Source organism: Maylandia zebra, linkage group LG8 (genome assembly GCF_041146795.1).
Source record: "Maylandia zebra isolate NMK-2024a linkage group LG8, Mzebra_GT3a, whole genome shotgun sequence".
NCBI classification, from domain to species: Eukaryota; Metazoa; Chordata; class Actinopteri; order Cichliformes; family Cichlidae; genus Maylandia; species Maylandia zebra.
In genome coordinates this window covers 10076964-10100864 of record NC_135174.1, presented here as the reverse complement: position 1 = coordinate 10100864, position 23901 = coordinate 10076964, and the positions used below count along the sequence as shown (strand labels likewise).

Genomic DNA, 23901 nt, shown 5'->3' with positions numbered 1-23901 from the left:
GATGTTGTGTATGCAAACAGTGGTTAAACAAAACCTTTAAATAGGTAACCATGGGGACTATATTTGAGCTTCCTGTAGACAAAAAGCTAACACCTGCATTTGATGATAGATGTTATATAAAGGAAACTAGAAAATTATTTACATTACTCCCACTCAAATTAGTTGAGTTTCTTAGAAATTTCTGGCAAGATTTCTCTCGGAAGTTTCTATAAGACGACGCCAACCTTTAACAGACACGATCTGAACATGTGCTAGAAGCTGTTACCTGAATCTGTTGCACCTACGCACACAACTGCATGTCATATATTTAAGCTAATATTCTGTTTTTCAGGAGCTTATGTGTGACCACTTACTGACAGAAAGGCAGCAGCGACAGCAGCGTCTCTTTGGTGGGGCTGGCTGTGAACTCTGGCAGCGTCTGGATCAGTTTGTTCATCACCGTGCGAAGGTAGCCCTGCAGCTGCTTCCTTCTTTCCTCCACAAACTTGGCATCCTGAGACAGATGAAGAAGAGTTAGTCTGAAATAGACACTGAGGTTAAAGCTGCACCTGAATACATACATCATGGACTGCGTGTGACAGGATAATATTTCTTCATAGCACCGAAACCACACATGACTCTGCCTTAGAATCCATTTTCTTTTGGACTTCTGACCTGCTGATTTGGGTTCACTTTAACTGCTATTATCGGTATAGCACAATCCCACTGCAAATACAGCAAATTTTATTGGAGGATTTAGCCAAGTGCCAATGAAGGTGGACGTTTTCAATGTTAGGTTTACTGCTGTTCAGCTAATAGTTAGCAAGTGCTTGAAGACTAGCTGGCATCTGACATGAAAACTACATGTGACTGTGGAAACCTGCTAACAACCACAGAAACTCCTCTTCGTGACCAATTTCATCTAGTGACTCGCAGCAATCACTTGCTATCCAGTGGTTGCTCGTGGCCAGTGATTGTTCTTTAGGCTCGTGAAAACTGAGGCGTAAAGTAATTTAAAAAATAAATAAAGGAAAAAAAGCGCGTGTACGCCATTAGAAGAAATCAACGTCAACATTTGGAAAGGTCAAAGAGGACCTTTTTGTAGAAACAATTGCAAATACTGTATACATTTACACATTTACATTTTTCTTTCTTAACTGTATTGGTGACAGGAAGTATGTACATTTTTGCACATGTGTAAAATGACATAGATCATGTTGTGACAAGCTGACCGGGACCGTGGAAAGGTAAGGAGTTGCAAATTGTGACTTAAAGACATGTAACTGACGTGCCAGATTCAGATCCTTTGCAGGTATCCTCTGTGATGAATGGCTTTCAGTTTTTCTAGCATCCATACAAACCAAAAGCACCCTGCTGACTCTCTGCCAGCGGCCAGGCTGTCCAATCCTTTCCAATCTGCTCTGACAAGAGATATTGCATAATCCAAAAAATAAAAAGCATTTTTTAGGATTACCACATTTATTATTTGTGTTGATTTTGTCGTTTCATTTCTGATGTTGATAAAGCGCAGTGTTCTGAGCATTCAGACCCGCTTCCACTGTGCGACTCTGAAGGCAGAGGCACAGAGCCACATGGCCAATGTGAGCATGGCTAATCGGCATCCAGCAAGGCTCAGAACAAAGCCTGGGCAATGCTCCGTGTTACTCTCTGGTGTTTGGGACTGGAACAAACAGCCATTGAAGGAGGCCAATATTTCCCTTTTTTTTCCCCCAACTACTGCTTCTCTTTTGATCTCAAATCCCAAAACGCATGTGATTTAATTGTTATGACTTGAAATGCACATGTGGTTCTTTTGAACAAGAAGAATGAATACCAAGGCTGAATATGCAACCATGGGAAAACAACGCTTTATTTTAAGAAGATACAGCATGTGATAACACATCCAAAGAACAACTCACAATTAAAGTGAGAGCACAGGAGTGATACGGTCTTTCTTTTTTAAAAACATCTGGAATGCTTGGTGAGTTTTCTCAAAACTCATTTTCCAAGGAGCAGCCACATTCACACTTCATTCCTATCAATGCTTAAGAAATAACTATGGCAAATGCTTATAAATAAAGACAAAGCAAACACCAGGAGTCTTCCAGCAGTTTTTTTAAGATAGGAAACCGTCTGTATACCTGCGACACGATGCCTTACAGACAAATTGTGACTCAAGATTTGTTCCTTTCACGGGAACAAATCCACACCTCACTGACAACTATATCACTTCTAGTTTGTTAAACAGTGGCACTGATGCTGATAGGACAGCGCAGAGCAGACAGAAAAGTGGGAGACGGTGAGAGAAAGACTCGTAGGTAAGTATTCATGTGCTGTTCCCAACTAAAAATGAACCCGCCTAAAATCTCACATTTGAGTTGCAAGTCCTACATTTCAAAATTGATTAATTTAGATGGATAGCAAAAGGAAAAGAATTCATTTATTTTCCCATCCCAAAGTCAAATTAAATCAGTTTAACCCACAATACACACTTTCAGTCGGATCTTACACGCAACGCACGGCAGTGCTCCGATTACATCAAGTAGCACAGGACGTGGAAGCTAAAACACTGAATCCTCACCGGTTTTGCCAAAATGTTATCATACATTAATTTGAATTCTTCCTATTAAATATGAGAATATATTATATGATTTAATACTGAAAAACTGAACAAACTCAGTTTGGATTTTGTGTTTGAACATGAGAGGCACTCTCAAACCTTTAAAATGTACTTTAATTATTTTTAGATTATTCTTTTATCCTATCCTTCATGTACTTTATTTGAAATTGTTCAATAATGCAATGACTGGATTTTTCAATTATTGCTATTGTGAACTACAGAAAAATGAACTGAGCTGAGCCCAGTTATCTCTTGTTTGCGTGTGCAACCTCGGAAAAGCTCATTTTAATAATAATAATAATAATAATAATAATGGATTGCATTTATATAGCGCTTTTCAGGACCCCTCAAAGCGCTTACAATTCTACTATTCATTCACACACACATTCACACACTGGTGGAGGCAGCTACAGTTGTAGCCACAGCTTCCCTGGGCCGATGGTGCCATATCGCGCCATCGGCCCCTCGGGACATCACCAGTAGGCGTTAGGTGAAGTGTCTCGCCCAAAGACACAACGACCGAGACTGTCCGAGCCGGGGCTCGAACCGGCAACCTTCCGGTTACAAGACGAACTGCCAACTCTTTGAGCCACGATCGCCCTTAAATGGGGACCACTGAAACTCACCTCTCTGTCAGCATAAAGAAGTTCACCTACATATTTAATCCCTCAGATTTTTCAAGATTTTTCTACTCACAAAGAAATCCTGTTGTAGCACAGAAAGAAATTGATCAGCAACTCCTTGGGCTTAATTTCTCAGAAATAATAAATGAGTAAAATTACAGGAAAAGTTCTGGCAGCGTTTTTGCTATGTCACAGAAAATGTCCTTTTTTTCCTGTAGTCCCATAGAAAAAACAAAAAACAAAAACAGGAACAGAAACTTTCCTGTCATTTGATTGTTTATCTATTTCGTTGTTGGCTTGGTGTTGTATGATTGACCATGAGGGATCAAAAGTTGCAAAAAATTACAATACAATAAAAAAATTTACAATTAAAAAATACAGTAGGAACTATAAAGTCCTTCAAAGCCATGAAGTGGACCAAATTACGGTGTTTGCCAGGATGATTCTGGCCCTTGGGCCTCGTGTTTGACAGTCCTGTGGTAAAATATGTTTAGAATGAAGATGTTAAAGGTTGGATAACAACAACTAGTTATTATTATTTCAATCATTAATCATTACTAAAATCTCTACATTTCTACCAGTAGTCTTTTTAGCCTTGAGTCACAGCAGAATGGCAACAGTAATAATAACCAAGCTAAGCTGAACTTTGAATAGTACACTATTATTGCATATTTCATACAGGCAGCAAATACTAAAGGACCTCTTTAGGTCTAGCACTGCTCGGCTTAAAACAATTTAAAGAAAATCATCAGCACTTTTCTCTGTGCTGAGTTAGTAACTGTATAAATCACTGCAATAAACACTGTAAATGTGGTGACAAGAAACATCCTCTGTGGGAGGATATGAGCTGCGTTCGGTGCAGCATTTTCAAATTTTTCCTGTCTGAACCTACAAATGTTAGGTAGATGATATGCAGGGCAACAGCTAGAGAGAACTTTAAAAAAAGTTCATTGTAGCCCCAAATAGAGGATAAGTATGCAAGTTCAGCAGAGTGGGAGTGGATAACTAAACTCAGCTGCATGCTGGGTAAAGCAGACGGGGGTAAGAGCGGGTAAATCTGATGTGTCAGATTAGGCTGTGCATGCCAGCACGGGTTTCATGCTATGTCGACACAACAAGGGACACCCTGCCTGCTTTCACGGATGTCAGAGCAGTAATAACACTAATGGACATCATGACAGACTCATCCTCTTGTGGAAAAACAGAAGTTTAAAGAGAGGCCAGGTGCTGTGTCTTGTTTGCAGAGATGAACAAGAGGGCAGAGCAGAAACTACTGTGGCATACTGATGCTGGTACAAGGCAGATGCTGTCCTCTTAAATCTGTCCTCTTACCTCCTGCTATCATAACACTGCTCTTTACTTGCTCCCCCACACTACTACACTCGTGTGATATCACAAGGACATATAAACATAAAGGTGATGTTTTATGAGCATCTCAGTTCTAAGCTTTATACTGTGTGTCACACAGACTGTTCAATCAAGATGGAAAAAAGAAGAAGCAGCAAGACCGACTGTTTAGTAAAGTCAAAACTAAGATTTTGCATTTTTGTATGTTATAGAACATCTGTTCACTAGATATTATGAAGCACGTTGGATTGGTACATCTAGAATAAAAGACTGATTAGAAGCAAGTCGTGCATCTTGGCATTGCCTTCATTTTAAATTCCTTATTTACATAAAAGGGGAGACAGCAACAATTTTCATTTCTATGGTCCGAAGGACTCGCATTCATGAAATCAAAAGACAGATCTGATTTTTAAAAATGATTTTACATTTTGATGTCGCCCAAAATGAGATTCTTCAAAGCCCACAAGTTATAGTACAACTGCTACAACACAAACACTGCAAAACATTACAGCTTCATTAACTGCTCAGTGCAGAGCGCCGACACATCGACATCTGTGGCTCGTTCCACCACAGCACTAAACTAATGCCATGCTAATTCACATGAATAAGTTAACCAAGTGAAACAATAACTACACCTTCATATATCATTTCTGTGATAAAGAGCAGAGATGCCTTGTAAACTTCAACTGTGTATAAGTCAGTGTGACACTACGGCTGGCCCATATATTTCCTGTTTGGGCTGTTAGCTGGTTCTTTGAGGGCAAAACCAGGACAACCCTCATCTTCTTACTCCTGTAGTTAGCCACATATTACAAAGCAAACTTTTCCCATCTGACTGCTCCCGCCACTGATGATGTAGCTGATATAAGAACTGACAAAGACTTAGAGTGAGTGATCAGCGATCTTAAAACATTTAGTTAGATTAGCTAAAGTGTAAGTGCAGTAACGACCCTGTTTCTGTCCTTTTCATGGTCAACATTAAACCCTTGTTTCTTCTCTGCTGTGGTAGTTAACTCAAGCAATGTCCATTAATAAGTCTCTAAAGTCATTTGTTGCAGGAGAAATTGGGGTTGTGTCAGAAAATGCAATGCAAATGCAAATTCCCACTACTGAGCCATAACGACTCAACAACATGGTCTTAAAGTGCAATCTAGATACATGACATTATAATAGCAGCACTAGCTAACATTTAACTGTCACTTTCCCTAGATGTAATCCTTGTTGTTTATTTGATTCTTAGTGTTATTTATGGTTTATTTTGATTTTCATTCATTGCTGAGCCTTTAGCTCTTCTCAACTCGTAGATCTAGTTCATGTTTTACATTTGTGGAGTCCCTTCTGTGGTTCCACCTTCTGTTACGTTCATGCATGTTCTATGGATCCTTGTTCCAGTGTGGTTGTTATTCGTCTGCTGCTTTGCTTTGCTAGGCCTTCCACTCTTGTGTTTTGCATTTACTTCTACTGCCTCATTGACTTCACCTGCAGGATTATACACCCCTGATTAGCCTTCTGTGTATTGTCCGTCTCTGCTTTTCTTTGTCATCTGTAATCCTACCCTGTCTGTTTCCCTCTGTCTTATCAAGTGGATGTTGTTGCCCTGCAATTCAGTTTACTGGATCTTTTGTTATTGGAACTCTGCATTCTGCATCCTCTCGCTGGACATCTACGCCGATCTGCCCCGATCGGGGATTATGAAATGGTCGTGTAATGACAGACGGAAAAGCTGAATATATAGCACACATATGTACACACAGCACAGCTAAATGTCACCTCCCAGAGAGACAGATAAGCAGGAGACAGGAGCTGCCAATGGAACAGAAGTGTAAAGTAGTCACATATGCGTCAGGGTCTCCACAAGTACTCTGTAAATTTGCTGCCAGCTTTTCGGTATTCAAGTCTGGAGGAGGGAAGGAAAAAAACTCTAAATAGATAGTCGGAACGACGGAATGTTGCCTGGCAACAGAAAAACTCATTTAGAAGTGAAAAGTAACTACACCCTACGGTATCAAACATTCTTACCCCCCTGAGATAAAATCAATGCCTTTGACCAAGACTTCGATCCTGCTTGAGAATCTCGAATTACTGTGTTTACAATGAAATAAATTCCTGCTGTGGTTTTTTCCCCCCTTTTAAAGAGAGAAAGGGCAGATTTAAGGACTTTATATGATAGAAGCCTCAGGCAATGCCGTTTTTTTCCCCCAGCAATTCGCATAGTTATTAGAAGCAACATTTAAACACAGTGCTTTGAAAGCATCTGGCACTTGGTGTCTATCAGGTATTTCCTGGAAAAGAAGGTTTTTCAGCACTACCTACTCAGGTGAAACAAAAAAAATTATCATAATGAGCTACCCTTAGTCATCACATTAAAGAAGAACATCAACCTGGGCTCTGATTTAGCCTGCAGTCCACTTGAATTAAGAGAAAGGACAGCAGTGGTACATGCTGGCAACAAAACAAGGTCAAAATGTTCCACAAAGTCAGCCCACACTGGACCACAGTGTGGGCTGTAGAGGCTTCTCTCTTGATGCCTTGTTTAAACACTCTCAAAACTACGGGTCCGGATCATGAATAAAACATCGCATGCAATTCAAGAATGCCCATGCAAGACCTTCACAACGTCTCCTTTGTCATAATTAAAAGCATATAACATGCATATTGCATAATATGCGAGCACAACATACTAAGACTTGTTAATAATTCACTGTGTAGTTTCTGATTAATTAATCAGGCCGGCCTCGGCACTCTACTCACTTTTTGTCACCGTATGCATAGATGGGCCAACCGCCACCAAGGGCCATGCTACTTTCAGGAAACCTAAACAAATGTTGAATGATTGTGATCACTGTTCACACCCTTGAATTCACATCAGACTGTTTTAGCATTTTGTGCATTTTAATGTATCACACTGCTATAAATGAGTAAAGCTCATGACCTGGCTAATATCTGCTGCAGATTTGAGGTATGATCACCAAACCCAGCGTGACCCATAACTTCACAGCTGTATCTTAAAGATGTAGTTTTTATACATAAGCAAGGAGCTGAATACATTTGGCATCAACAGAGGTCATGGACAATATAAAGAGACCGCTTGCATGGTTTTAGTTGCAGGAGGAAAACAGGATACTTAAAAATCACTTAAACCATTTGATGCCAGAGAAACACCACATCTCCCACCTACCCCATGCTGTAGGTGATTCAGTGCCATTAATCAGCAGCACACATGAAATCTGTGTACTCTGGTTCAAAGTTTCAGCTCTGTTGCACTTCTAATCATGCACAACAGTGGCTTCAGAGTACACTCCTTCACCTTTGAGTACACCTGTTTTTACTGCAACAAGGTAAGAATTAAAATCAGTGAATATAATCAAAAATTAAGCTTTTAAGGAGCTCTTAAGTTACACTTTAGAGATACTCTTAAAGCTTTTAATTGCCTTTCTAATAACCAGTGTAGTGCTGTGTGCATATCTTGACAGACTGTAGGATTAAAAGTGACTACCCACCTCTACTGCTCTCTTAGTACTTTGATAATGCTCAATGACCACAGGGGAACTATCCTACTATTAATGCCAGGGTACGCTTGAAACAAGCTACCCTGACAATTATCAGACCTGTTTTCTGACCTCATCTGCAGGAAAAGTTTTCATAGCTCTTCAAAGGGTGCAAACTTTAGGATAACTTTTCCTCAAAGGCATTCATGGGCTCGTGCTCATTTACGCTTCCAGAAATAACAGGCAAAGCATGTTGGTTTACTCGTTTCAGAAAATTCCCAAAACTGTGAAGGTGCTGAACCTCAGAAGTAAATCAGTTTACAGTTTATATCCTATAAAAGTACATATTTTGAACCTTCCTATGGAAAATATTTGTGAATTCCCTGCTGTAGAGAAACTATTTCACCCCTGGACTGTTTGAGCCCTGAAAAACAAACCAAAAAGAAAAAAAGATTTGGGGGTCTGATAATAATGTCTCTTTGATGTCATCACTCTGCCTCCTCTGTGCCTCAACATTAGCAGAAGGGAGGAGGAAGCTGACAGACATGAACAGGGAACACTTAGGCTGTAAGCGTGGGCTGGTCCCTGACAAATCAGCTGTTTAAAGGCTGTCATAAGCAGAGAGCGTGCATGTGTGTTACATCTTCTGTTTTACTTAGTTAAACAGCTGGACAGTCTCACCTAAAGCATATGCAGATGCAAGAGTGGGCGGTGGGGGTGTCGCATTAGCTCAATAACAGGACTGAAGAGACACAGAATGAAAACAAAGACTGATCAGGTCCAAACTAGCACTGACTTTGGGTGTTGACACTAAAGGTGAAGATACCATGAACAATATTAAAATCTCTAATGTTTGCCATAATCAACGATCTCTTGAAGACACCAAAAAACCTACTGCATTAGGTTTGCCTACTTTAACAGACTTTGAGTCAGAGTTATGCAACTTAAATGTAACAAGACTCCAGGATGTAATTACAGTCTTTATTTTGTTTATTCCTGGCCTCATCAATCCTGCGTTTCCTTGGGACCTTGTTAGAACAAAGACGCAAAGGTAGGACTTACATGTAAAAGCTTTAGAGTAATTAATTTAGTGAAGTAAGAGGCATTCATCAAGTAACCTTCTGTTATTCACTGTACAGTGAATCTTTAAAGTGATTATGTCAGAGAGTAATGACCCACCTGCAGCCTGACATTGGACAGGAAAAAGCCAGTGATCACATTTAAATGAGACAAAAACAAAAAACAAAAAACCACATGATTTATGTGAGGCAGATGAAAGTTACATAAGTGGTCCAATCAGGGTGCTAGTTTAACTGCCCAAAAAGCCAGGCACATGCTTGCACATGCAGGGTTAGCTGTTACATGATAGAAGTATGTATCAAAAACTCGTCCATAAGTTTCCCTGCAAACATAAATCCATAGCGTAGCTGATGTTCTTTGACAACTTCAGAAACGTGTCTCTCTGAGATGTCAGTCACGTGTGTGCATTTATGTGCGCTCTTGTTAACAGGCATGAAACAGAGAGTAGGAGCCATGTAATACAGTTAGTAAGGGGTGTGTATTCACTCAGTTCCTCTGTTACCTGATATTCACTGACAGCCGCTGTGTTTCATCCCTAACACAGCGAACCACAGCAGAGCGCATATTCACGGTGCAGATAAAGCGCTTTTGAAGGTCTTTCTCCTTCTCTCTCCCTTGCAACACACCAAGTACCCTATTCCTAACATTAACATTTCTCCATCATTAGCTGGATATAATGGTGTGAGGCTCTGTGTGTGTATGTATCAAAGTCCGCTTTGGATTTGCAAAGTGTGTCTGTGATGGTGGAACCCTTGAATGAGACTAAAAGCACAACAGACAATAGGAAAAACAGATGGACTGGCAGCGTTTGTGAATGCGCGTTTCAATCAAGTCCTGGCATTGTAAACAGACAGGAGACAAATTAAAGGACAAACTACAATACGCTGTCTTAGAGTAAGGTGCCTCCACGCGCATCCAAAACAGCTTTAATACACCTTGACATTGATTTTTCAGGCCTCTGGGGCTTGTCTGGAGGGCAAAGCATCTGTCTGCTAAATGCAAGGTGGTCTATTCAGTGCCCTATGGATAGGAGCACTGTTATGCTAGAATATATCATTCCCATCAGAATAGAAATGTTTCATTAGAGTATTAAAGTTCTAAACGTGAACTATAAAGGCCAAAATGCCCCCATCAGCATAAAGGACCAAGGATCTCCTCACTGTAGGAATGAAGTTCAGGTTTTTTTCTTCCATGCATGTGGCTTAGGACATTTAATCCCTCCATAGCCAATTGTTCTGGGAAAACAACTGTTTTTTAATAAAGTAAAACTACATATTCTGATAGCATTGAGTTAGGGTAATCACCAATAATGACACATGACTCAGAGGGGTAAATTATTATATGTCATCCCCAAGAAATGACACTGCAAAACATTTACATAATCTTTACATTTCAGCTAGATTTACAGCTTCCTTTAAGCCAGATGCTCTGACCACAGGACAGACAGCTACTTCACCTCACACCATATTAGGAGATTAAGCCCAATGTTTCTGCTAGCTAGCTGGATACTGATACATTTTATATGTACACATATTAAGCTCTTATCTATTAATTTGTTCTTTTTTTCATTAACCATAAATAAATACGGTTTAAATGCTGATTAATGCTACACATGTACCTATGAGGGGGTTAGACATAAGGCACATGACTTTTTATAGTAAGTCATGTGCCTTATGACAACTCCATGTAGAAAACTGTGCTACAGCTAAGCAAGCACATGATTGTACAGTCACACCAATCTCCGTTCAATATATGATTCATTTTATGATATATTTAACTTCAACTAGAACAAAATGTATCCAGAAGAAACATCTTTTTTCAGCTTACAGTATATTTTCTTATTTCAATTTGGAACTATTCAATCCAGGGTGTGAGTTTGAGTAAACGCGCTGATATACTCCATTCCTGTTTTCAAAAGCAGCGCTGCTCTGTACTTCACCTGAGGTCATCACTGATACAAAAACTACAAAGTACTCCCAGGGAGCCAGAAACAAACGCTCACTGGACTGAAATAACAGGGAAACTCAACACGGCAGGCCTGCTGCTTACTGATACAACCAGGTACACAGGAACAAATACACAATAAATACACAACTAAATGCCATATACAAACTACATGCACTTACTTTCGCACACATACGCAGACACACGCACACATTTTGTTGTTTCTCTGCTTTGCTTGTACACAGAGACACAAACACTAACAACCACTTAATATTTATCATATTTTGAAGCGGTTCATCCCTCCGCCTGCTGCTGCATTTGATTTTAGTCAAGACCAAAGACTTTGAACTCTGTTTCCTCTCCCAACCTTTGTGCCTGGAACACCGGATTTTAGCATAAATGGTCAAATCAAATGAAATTTACAGACATAACAGAGGTCAAACAAAATGTAACTAATATGAAACAACTACATTTAATGCAAGCAAAAGGTCAAAGACTTTCAGATTTTGAATAAAAACAGAATATTATATATGCAAATCATTTAAACTGCATATCTGATTCAAAATAATCCAACGGCAACATAGAAAATGCTGGATTTGTGACTAAATAAAGGCTCATTTTAAATCAACAATGCCAGAAAACACTTTTCTTTTTTTAAAAACTGGGCTGGGCACATGGTAATACGGGAATGAAGCCGTCTTGCATTCGTTGTTTTGCTTCATAATACACTTCTTTTAATGGGTAAGAAGTCTGGACTGCAGCCAGGCCAGTTTAGCACCTGCACTCTTTCACTGCTGTTGGAACACATTTAGAAACTAGGTTTGGCATTTCCTAAAAAACTCTGCCTAGATATGCAGTATATGTTGCTCCAAAAACTTCGGTGTTCATAAAATCTTCACACATATGAGAGTTACCGCACCGAGTCCAGTAACACCCTCCCTGGCGTTTGTGTGCCGATACCAACTGAGCCATTTCCTCTTTAGCCTAAAGGACTATGCTTTCACAATTTCTAGAAGTATTTTAACATTAGCGCGGTAACAGAGTGAGAAAGATCTGCTCTGACACAACTTTTTGGTTGCTGGTGTCAAATTCAAAATAATAAAATGGGGATAAAATCCAAGCATTGGAGTTCTGTAGTGTGTGAACCACTAATTCGTCTCTATGTCGATTCACAGTTGTTGAAAGAGAAACAAAAGCATTTCTACTCATGTGCTGCTTCCAATTAAATATAGGTAATAAACAATATGTAAGTCATTGCATTCTGTTTTTCTTGACATCTACCATCCGAACTTTTTTGGAAGCATGTGTTTCTCTTCGAGAAGAAAGTGGTGTCCCTGCTTTAAAACGTGCTCAGAGTGTAACAAAGCCTGGACTACTTTTTCTGTCATGATGGGCGACTTTCAGGAGATGGTAAAAACCAATAATTCACACAGACTGCACTGTAATGGGCTTTCAAAGAGCTTTCCAGAACACAATGACACCAACTGTCAAGGCCTTTGATAGACACGTGCACTTCCACATGATACCACATCACAATGTGAGACAGACACACACACACTGATGGCCTCCTGCTTCTTCTTACATATGCAGTGCCTGCAAACACAGCGTTCGGTCCGCTTTCTATCCATGAAAGTGCGCCGTCTTTGAAGGTGGGAAGTCACACCGCATCGTTTTGGCTGTGGCAGCACTAAATCCAACCAGCCACAGAATTGAGGTCAGAGCCAAATTATCCCCCAAAGGTTGTAGGCAGACAGTGGAGAACAGGATGAAGAAGAGTAAGGGAATGGTGCGATGAGGAGAAAGGTGGGGGCTCTCCAACCAGACAGAAGGGACACAAGCTTTGAGAACCCAGGCAAGCAGATGAAACCGGTAAAAGAGGAGGAGTGATAAACTGATGTGGTTGTTAAGGTTGCCTTTTTCCCCTCTACAGAGCTTACCATCTTAAAAGGCTCCAATCAGTTTTTACAGTCTGATATAAAATTTTATGAACATTATGCAAGGAAAGACCTCTTTTATGGGGTTTAATGCACAATATATTGAAATATATTTCAGTAGGAGTGCTTCCTATAATCAAATGAATTCGTTTGGGATTTTATTTGGATTCTCTGAAACAAAAAATACACATTTGTTTAAGAGGCCAAGAACACACTGCCTGTATTTCTTAACAGCAGCCGATCCACATCATACTGTATCATACTGCACTGACCACATCACACTTGTCTGTCACCTTTTCATATGACAGACAAACACAGTTTTCTGGATTTATAGTAAATATGCACTTTAATTGTTTATGATAAACAGCTGTTATTATTTGTACAGTTTTTATTGTCTTCTTCATTTTGGTTTAAGAATATTTTGGAGGGAGAAATGTCATGCTTCTGATATTTTTATATGCTTACACTTTAGCTCAGTTCAATTCACAAATTTTGAAGATTCATATTGACAGACATGTTTAGAGTTCAGTTTTTCTGGTTTGTTTTTTTTGCTTGCGATTCATTTGTTGCACGTTTCTCTGTGATTCTGCTGTGATGTGTTTCTGTAACAGGTTGTGTTGGGTTCTTCTGCGGCTCTGCTGTAATTGATTTTTTTGGTTGTTGCTTGGTATTATTTGTGTGTCTGTTTGCAGGATTATTGAAAAAGTTATGGACAGATGTGAACAACAGTTTTATCAGAGGCAACTTAGCAATGATTAACAAAGTGAAACTGGACATTTCAGCTACCAAACAGCTTAGCAGGGACACACAATTCATCATTGCTGAAGTGGGTAAGTGAGAGACAGAGCGAGGGTTGAGGTGGCTGACAGTGAGACAAAGACACACATTAGATTTACTATCAGCTCACCTTGTTCCCTATGGCTTTCTTGGGTGGGAAGTTGAAGGTGTCCACCTGAGGAAACTGTGATCTCAGATGATTGTGGAGCTCCCTGAATTCGGTGTAACGCCTGTACACATTCCACTCATTGTCCAGGATGCGGATATACACCTGAAGACATGCAGACACATCACCATGGTTGTCATCAGTATCAACACAAAGATAAGTTAGATTAGCATGTCCTGATTTTCAAAAGTTCGATATACAGTTTAGGACCTCCATCTATAATTAAATCTAATTTCAGTTACAACACTATAATATGTAACCTAATTTCGATATTCTTGAAAATGTCAAACACACCAACGACCCGCTGTTATGCAACAGCCATTCTGCAGTTCACATATTGGTCATCAGGCTCTTGACGGTGCTTTACAATAACCCTTGTAAATGTGTATTTTCACTTACATATTGCAGCACATAACAGAAAGAGTCTATAGACGTAGCTGTGCAGTCACCATTTCTATGCGCCATTAGCTGCTTTATTCAGACTCACGAGAGATAGAGGGAGCAGAAAGAAAAGAAAAGATGAGCCTATTACAAGAAAGAGGGGGAGTCGGCTTCCATTTTCACAGCAGAAAACGACTGCACAGAGACAAAAGAAAGAGCAGAACAGCTTTTGAAAATTCAATTTTAAAGTGGCCTACCACAAAAAATACAGCTTTGATTCAAGTATATGAAAACAGAAACTGATTTAAAAATCCACCAAATGAACTTCAGCATAGCCCCCCCACTGCCAAGCAAATCAACAAACGCCCAAACTGTGGTTCAATAATGAACCGCGTCCCTTTCAAACCCACATAATACTGAATGTGTCCATAATGGAAATCACGCTTTTATGTATAAAAGCTGTGATAGAGTACGTTAAAATGATAATGAACACTGAGGCAACCTTAAAAATGGAGAAACCCCGAGTAGAAACATCCACGCTGCAATGCTGTGCAAAAGTCTTGAGCCACCTCACATTTTCAAGTATTCTTCATATTTTCCTAGGAAAACTGGAAATGGGTTCAGTTTGTCATTGAAACGTGGAAAAACATACACAGAAGTAACAGCTTATCATGCAAAAACAGAGTTTGAATAATTTGAACACATTTATTTCTTTAACTAGTCTTCAGGAAGAGTTCTCCAGACTTCTTGGAGGACATTCAAAGCTACTTTGGATGTTGGCTGCCTTGTGTTCTGTTCTGTTGCGATGACTGTAGAAATGGAAACAAATTGTATCGTTGCAAGATGCTGCTAGTAACAAAAGACTAAAGATATCATTTAAAACTGTTTGTCTGTCACGTCTAGACAACACTGAATTATCCTTTGAGTTAGGTGCTATTTTTATACTTAAATGATTTATAGGTCAGTGTTAAGTGGCTTAACTCTGAAAGACCTTCAGAAAATCAGGAGAACTACTGTTCATGACCACCACAGACTCCTTCAGAGCAGATATAAAGAAACGAAAACATTTTACAGAGTACTATACATTGATGGTTATCTTTAATGTAAACTTTGTATTTACATAACTCAGCTTACTAACTCTAGGTCTGTGATCAGCAGACTGATTTACAGCTACAGGAAATCTTTCTACATTTTGTTCATGTCGGCCTCAAAGGTGGTTTGACAGACAAAGGAGGGAGCAGATAATGACAGAATTTTTTTACTTTGAGGCAACATTTGCTTTACACCACTGAACTTTTGTCAGCATGGATGCTACCGTGCAGTCTAGACTACATAACAAACATAAGAAAATGTGGCACTTTTGACAGCCATTAAGAGCAAACCAGCAGCTGAAGCTCTCCAGAATGTTTCATGGTGAATATCTCAGCAACAGTAATAGGCAGGTCTAGACAGGGTTAAAGTTATAAAGGTAAACTTTAACTAAAACCGCATGATTGTTTAAAAATAGCATTTAATTCATTACAAAAGATATAAATGATAAATATCACACTATGACTCCATCTCCTTCACTTTGTTAATTGATTTCATCTACAGCACAATCACTGACTAGTGTGATAATATGCTTACAAAAAATATGAATTTAATACATTGTATCCCCAATAAAAACTAGTTGGTCAAGGTTCTGTTTAAGCAGCTTGTTGTGTGGAGAGCAGCCGTGCACAAGCAACGACCTAAATCTGGTAAGTGACAGTGGTTCATGACAAGATGGAAGAAGACAAGGCCACTAATGGACCGAAGACCTGTCATCTCAGCACTTCACATCTGACCTACAGAAGCACATTTAAGTTTCCACCAACTTCACTTTTGCAAGTTCAGAGAAGCACTGCCCCGATACAGTACGGTCTAATTGTGTGTGTGCGTTGATCAAAGTGGATGATGGAGACTCAGGTGACAAAACTGGGGCATGATGACGTCCTTATTCAAGACACATTAAAGCTGCTTTGACGTTGTACAGGTCTTCTTTTTGTTTACGGTAGATATTCTGACAGCTGATGGGAAAAACACAGGTGTAATTAATCGCACATCAACAACAACAGCTACTCTGCATTAGATGAGCTAGTTTCTAGTACCTGCTCACTGTCACTACTTTTGCTGACATAATGTGTTCAAGTATAGAAGTTCAAGTACGTATTGATTCTAACACATACATGTTGGAAAATGAGTGAAGAATACAAACGACTTAAACTGTGCTTTGAGCACACCCAACATATCGGGTGTCCTAGCCCAGCTTTCTCAGCATGACCGCTTTCCTTACACAATAGCCTCATAAATATTAGAGGTGGGGAACTAATACAACTAACAGGGCTGAGCATGTAACCCATATCATGCGAGATGATTGCAGGCCCTACTTTCTCTCCCACTTTTCCTGTCCACTTTCAAACTGTGAAATATAAGAGAATCTTCTAGCCACATGCAATATTTTAGTTTCACATGCTTAATTGGCTTGCAGTTTTCTCCTCCTAGAACTGGTGTGAAAGTCTATTGAGGTTTTAGGTCATATTTTTGCAGAAATAGAGACATTCTCAAACTTTTTCACCAACTGTATTGTCACGTCTGAACCACAACAGCTGCATTAGCAACAATAAGACGACAGAATCTGTGCAGTTTCTCAGCCATCACATGGCTCCTTACATATGGCTGTGTGAAGCTTAATCCACTTTACAGCGTCTCATTGGCATACTTATTTATGGCAACGCATTAGCCTTTGCACACAGCTACCAGCTCCTTTCCCTTGACAGGTCACAAATCTCTCTCATTATCTCCAACAAAGATCTTGGCACCATCTAAATTGTATCCCTAATGTTTGAGCACTGGTGGTTTGATATCTCCAATAAAACCAGTTTTCAAACAGTGACGTGGCCTTTAATGATGATTCAGATAGACCTTGTGGAAGAGAGTTGATGGGTTTGCGCTGTTCCTGAAAGCTTAACTGTGATGGACGCAGTCCTATTGTCAGTATTTGAATGGCTTAAAAGAATATCTGAGAAAACATAATAATACGCTTAATAAAAATACGCCCTCAGCGGGTCAACACAAAAAGGAAAGAAAAAGCATTTGGCTGCAAAAGCATAAGAAAGACTTTTTTGTTAGTACTAAAATCCATTCGGTGTGCTGAATATACCAACAAAATTAACTCAGTTACCTCAGTATTAAACTCCCAGCTTTGAGCTTCTGCCTTGAGAAACAGGCTAAAAAGTGCGAGCATTATTCATAATTCTTAACACAACCATAACTTCACATCTTTGCGTACTCTCACTGGTGCAGGTAGAGAAAGTTCCCTGTTTATGCCTGGAATTCCCACTTTTTGGGAACTATATGCACTTGAAACACATTTTTCTCTGGACAGATGCTAATTTTTTAGAAATTATTATTCGTACACAAATATATTAGCATTTTTTTTTCAAGTTTGCTGCCATTATCCTGTGTACTTTAAGGTTGTGTTTAATTCACATAAATAACTTGTGTTACTTATTTATCTAATTTTCAAATCAAGAGCAGTTCGTCTACAGAAAGTGTGAACACTGCTGATGGTTAACGGTGTTCTCACAGCTGTTTAGACTCTTTTTAACATTCACCACAAGCGTGGTCACTGCTAAACAACTTTCACTATGCTTATATAGTGAATCTCGCTGTGCACTGTATTTTTCCAGAACATTTGTATGTCAAAAGGCTGCTATGTGCTTCCATTTATTCATTAGCATCCCCTTTAACAGACACCTCAGTGACTGAAAGCTGGTCTGAGGTCCCCATAAGTCCACATATCCACAAAAACGTATTCAAAGTTTCTTACAACGTAAATTATCTAGAACATCCAAACAGCACACAGTGACAGAACCATTTCCGCAGTTTATCCAGAGTAGCTGACAGCCGAACATCTTCCTGTGAAAACGAGCCCTTGTATACTATGAAAACCCTTCGGAAACAAAGATCTGAAACAAAGTCTGTGAACAGATAATTGCAGCTATTTCTTTCCTTGACATTTAACTGGATCTTTAGCCTGAGGGTATTCCAACAAGCAGGTTGAAATGGGAGTAACTGTGAGCACAGCTAAGAAATGCAGAAAGTGCGGATGATAATTGATGTATTTCTCCATCTTATATCTTCCAGCACCACAGGAGACCCACAGAGAAAGCCCTGTTGCTCAATTTCCAATTTTAACAATATGCAACTACAGGGCACAGAGAAAAGATGGCTAATTATGGCTTTCATTCAATGTCTGACATCATGAATATCACTGTTTTTTGGAGGCAGCTTAAGCGGCTCACACTTAAGCTCTGAAAGATGGACATAGCCACCCTGACATCACTCGTAGGATAAGTCTCAAAGTGAAGCCTTGAGCTGGTGGTTGTGGTCATCTTGGTGTACTAAGACCAGATGTGATGGGCTAAGGACAGGTGGATCTGACAGTAGAGGTGACATGTACAAAATGAACATGCTATCATTACTTACTCATTAACTCAACACTAGTACTTGAGGTCATACACCCAACTAAGACAGCGTTTGCTAAGGTCGTACATCAAAGGTGCCAAACTTTTAAAGTCTGTTTTTCCAATAAAACACTTTAAAAAGAGGTTTAAGGCATTTCTGCATCCTTTTCACATTTCAGACCCAGAACCTCCATCGATCTGTAATAACGTGGCCTCTGCAAACATACATCTGTTTTTGCTCAAAGCTATTGTAAATTGTACCAAAGACGTTGAAAAAAACAAACAAACAAAAGTGCTTTAATTAAAAAACAAGTACCTGCAAGCTACACGGTTACTGTATGAATTAATGATAAATTTACAAAATAAACAACTAAAGAGGAAACAAATCTTTTGAAGCCTCAGAAAGACACAACAGACACCTGACTGTCATGAAATATTTGTGGATGTATGTTTGTTGAGAAGGGGAGAATAAGAGGTTTGCTCAAACCAAAGGAAAAGCAGCAGAGTTTCATATTATCACCAGTCTCTTGCAGGCCTAACCAGCTGCCCAATTAGGCAGAAAATAGAATCCATTTGGAGGCTTTAGAAGGGAGAAGAGCAGCGAAGGACCATGGAGAAAAGAGGAGTAATGTGCCCTTCCCCCATCTAGGTTAGCAATATAATCTGGTCTCTTCGGCCCAGACTGAAAGTCCAGACTATTGGGTGGACTGGCATTCATGGTCCCCAGAGGATGGCTTGTAATGTTTTTCTTGATTCCTTAACCCAGAGGTATCAAAGATAAGCCTCGGGGGTCATACTCAGCCAGACAAAGACTCCAACCCCGTCCACACTGCTCTTCTTCATGTTTTCCAACATAAGGTCAAAGCAGGCTGTATCTGGCCCACGATGTAAAATGATTTTGACATCCTGCCCTAATCTTTCCAGCTGAAATAATTATGAGGTTCGCACATCTTTGGTTTTGTGCAAAATATCTCAATAATGTACTCTATTGACTACTAAACAAAAGGATGTTTGTATCACCTTCATAAGTTAAAATGACAAGATGAACTCAAAGCACCACCTCCCAAAGGTAGCTGGTAAAATTTGGTCTATCAACAGAGGCCAATGAAAGTTTCTACGAATGGAGACGGGTCTCTCCACTATATGAACGCATAAACTTGCAGAAAGTTCATATTTCTATTATGTTTGCCACATCCTTTTCCAGGACGGTTGGTCTCATTTAATCGCGCTCTGTCACTGTGATTAGTTTCTTTCAATTTTTTAAAAGACACGTAATTATAAAGTAAGCACAACTAACTGTTCTTGAGCCAGTTTTAATTCAGTTAAAATTTGAAAACAGGTTAATCGGAAATGAAAACTCATAAGTAATGACAATTTAAACAGCCATAATTCAAAAAACAAAGAGATCATATAATAAGACAGAACCATTTATGAATCTGTGTTACTTGTTTATCTAAAAAAGGATCAAAGAAGAAGCAAAAACAAACAGAAGGTAGTGAATGGCTGATTATTGTCTTTGAATGCAGCAAAGGCGTTTGTTTTGGAGCGCTGGCATCCTGCAGAATTATAACAAATCAGACGAGGAAGAGATAAGGAGGAGGTGAAGGGGAGGTAGATGAATGTTGGTGAAAGATTAGAGAGGAGGAGGAGGAGGAACTAAAGATGTTCAGGACAAGGGGCAACTACATTTAGACAACTATGAAAACAAAAATCAAGAAACAAGGAAACAGACGCAGGACCAGGGAAAAAAATGGTGACGATTAAGAGAGGACGGAGGTGTGTGGATGGAAAATAAACTATGCATCTCTTTGATGAGTGTGTTTGCTTTTAACCTGTTTAGACCAGATGTGACATGTTTGTATTAAACGATCCGATCACACAATCAAATGGGGAAATTAAGGTTTGACTGAATGATTGATGAATGACCCGGAAAGCAATGGGTGGTGAGAAAATTAATAAGAGATTTTATTTACCTGGTTTTTTAAAACTAGTTTTGTTGATTTGGGTTTCATTTAAACATGGCCATTTCATTGATGGAAAAAATGCATGAATTACTGCCAAACAAGCCAACGCTCTCCTCACCTTTAGCACCCAGTTGTTCTGGGTGCTAATCAATCCAGAATGCTTAACGTGAGTCAGGAAACACTGCAGAGGATGCTACAGTGTAGAAAGCTGCTATCTGAAAGACCAACAGCCTGCTGTGTACACTTTATATTCATTTGCATGGATTAACTGATGAAGCAAAGCACCTTTGCTGCCTCAGTGAGAAAAGTCAACAGGAGATAACTTGAAAAACTGGAAGGAGCTCGTATATATTTGCAACTGACATAAAGATTGAGGGGAAACAAGTTTTCATCATACAATATTGAAAATATTCCTAGAATTCTTATTTGCGGTGCACACATCAATAAGCCACTATTGTGTTGCTCCCATTAGCTGGTAATATGTGACAAAGCCAGTGTTTCATGTAGGATTCTTCTCATTAAAATATAATAACTGAAACTAAAGGCGCCTGCACAGGGAAGGCTTTTCCACCGATTTTACCAAGTACCTGAGCTTCTCTTGCATCTCTGTTTGAAGCAACTCTGGAAAAGGAAAAAGGGGGTTTATATTAAACAGTTCTGTTTTCTATTTATCTGTCACATCACTCGACAAATCAAAGACACAAACACATTTCCATCTGCTACAGAGCATATTGATGCTTTAGGAAAACTAAATTACCTAAGCTAAAACTTGTTGGATTGCAGCATCTGCAACCTAATCAAACTGCATGTGGAGCCCACGCAAACACGAGGAGAACATACAAAGTCCATACAGAACTAGTCAGATGGTGGAGTTGAACTCAGGACTTTCTTGTAGTGAGGCAAGAGTGCCAACCACTATTCCACCGTGCTTTTGATGACTAAAATATAAAAGTTGCCGTCTTTTTTTCTACTGACAGTTGCTCCAAACACTTTACAAAGCATCTTAGTTTCCTTAACATCAAATGCAAAATTTCTGTTGCATTTTCATGAGAAACAGGGAGCACAGAAGCTAGTTGTACAGTTCCCTGATCAAATGTTTGCATTTAACCTTACTGCACAAGCAGATTAGTTGGGATTGAATCACTTCCAACTCATCCTGCCACGAGTCTCGTTTATATTCGCTGACCAAAGTCGCCGTACATTACATCAGTTTTTGTGCTCGTACATTCGTTTTTATTTAGTTATCGTCGTGTTTCTGTCAGGAAACAAAGGTTGTTGACAAAAAGTATGACGAAACTTACACTGATGGCACAAAGCAGCTTAAAAAGTTGTAGACTTTTAACTCAGAATAGCCATCTCAAGCAACACATGAAAGCAGGGAGAGTGAATCAAACGAGGTAAAGCTGTGGGTCCTAAAACAAAAAGAACGAGTTCAAAGGTTTATAAAGCCTTCATAAAGCACAGAGCTGACAAGGGCAATGACCGGCGACCATTCTCTCTATTTATCATCAGGAACAACCCCTTTCACAAGTGGTCCTGTGATCTATTATTCATATAGAAAATTGGATCGTAGCAGCTTGAAAACAGCATGAGCCAAGATTTAAGGAGGCCTAATCATCTGTGACAAAAGCAGTAACCTCAGAGCTGAAAAATAAAGGCACAACACAAGAACCAAAAACTGCAGTTTCCAGTATCCAAAAAAAGTCAACCCTGATTAAACTCTTCAAACGGATATCTGCATGAGGAAGGGCACACAGTCTGTGTTCTTTGGTACTTTCTTCTGATCTGGGTTAAAAAACAAACAGTAAATATGCTATAATGTGTAATTAGGTGCTAATGGAGCTTTGCTTCCATTCTGGTTTCCACCTGGAGACCACATGTAGTATTGAGTTTTATTAACTCATTCACTGCCAGCCATTTTCAAATCAGGTAACTCCCCACTGCCAGGGTTTTTGAGCATTTTTACTCATTTTTGAAGAGCCACAGAAAACTGTGTGTTATGATCATATAAACGCTGAACCTACCAAAATGAAGAACAGACTCTCTTCTTTCATCCAAAAAAAAAAAAGCTTGTTTCTACCATTTTCCATGCTTTAGTAATCAGCTGTAGAAGAGAGGTGGGTTCCACCAAAAATGCCTGTTTTGACCAAAAAAAGGGAGAAAACGAGCTTTTTGTGAAAAATACATTTCAAGCAGAAAAGTGCCTTTGACACTAATATTTCTTGCTTTGTGACACCTCTAACATATAAAATAGTTTTTCACTTCTATAAAACAGAAATAACACTGAGAAAGGTTATGTTTTATCAAAACTATTTATTTACAAATATATGAAAAAATAAAATTCACTGACAAGCTGCCCGAGGTTGTATTCTGGCCCCTCCCATTGAAAAACGTAATTGACGTCTATAGACGTCAATGGCAGTGAATGAGTTAATAACTCAGGATTATCAGGACAAAAGCTGCGACCAAAAACTAGCAGAGAAAAAAGCATAAGTGTAACATATACAAAGTCAACATAAGCAGGACTTATATGAATACAGTTTTTACATGTTGAGATGATATCAGTCCACTAATTAGAGCAGATTAAATCCATCGCTGAATATGAGCAAGGTCTAATTCTGTGCTCTCGCTGGTATTACCTTTCATCCTGGAAGTGGAAAATAAACCTCCTGGTTTTGTGTTACAGTGGGTGGACAGCTACATTAATTGACTTCAACAGTAAATTGCATCATAGCACAAACTTTTGCCTAGTAACATATGCAAGACAGAGTCGAATCATCTCATCCTTCATTTGTATGTATACTCTGTATTCTTCTTCTTAATCTATACAGTCTGACATGTCCTGTACTTATGGATGCGCCTTGCTAGCCAAGCTAAAACTGCACAAACAAAACTGAAACAAAACATTCAAAATGAAATCAAAACGGATGACACGAAAAGCAAGTAATAACACATGACAATGCCTCAGTGTGGTCTGTAATAAGGTGGTAAAACTCTTGCTATCATCATAAACGTAACCTAAGACTCGTAAGGCCTATAGGAATTATTCCACCGTGTTTTCCAGTCCGAATTGATCTATTCCTAACACAGAACAGCCATCGACACGTCAGA

At 39.3% G+C, this 23901-nt stretch overlaps 1 protein-coding gene across 1 annotated transcript in view; it reads right to left on the bottom strand.

Moving 5' to 3' along the window:
* snx29 (sorting nexin 29) overlaps positions 1–23901 on the bottom strand; it is a 143158-nt gene that overhangs the window by 10059 nt on the left and 109198 nt on the right. Inside the window, exons 19-20 of the mRNA XM_004557625.3 lie at positions 13923–14063; positions 354–493 (exon numbers count right to left, since the gene is read on the bottom strand). Coding sequence (XP_004557682.1) covers positions 354–493; positions 13923–14063 — 281 coding nt within the window. The remainder of the gene's footprint in view (positions 1–353; positions 494–13922; positions 14064–23901) is intronic.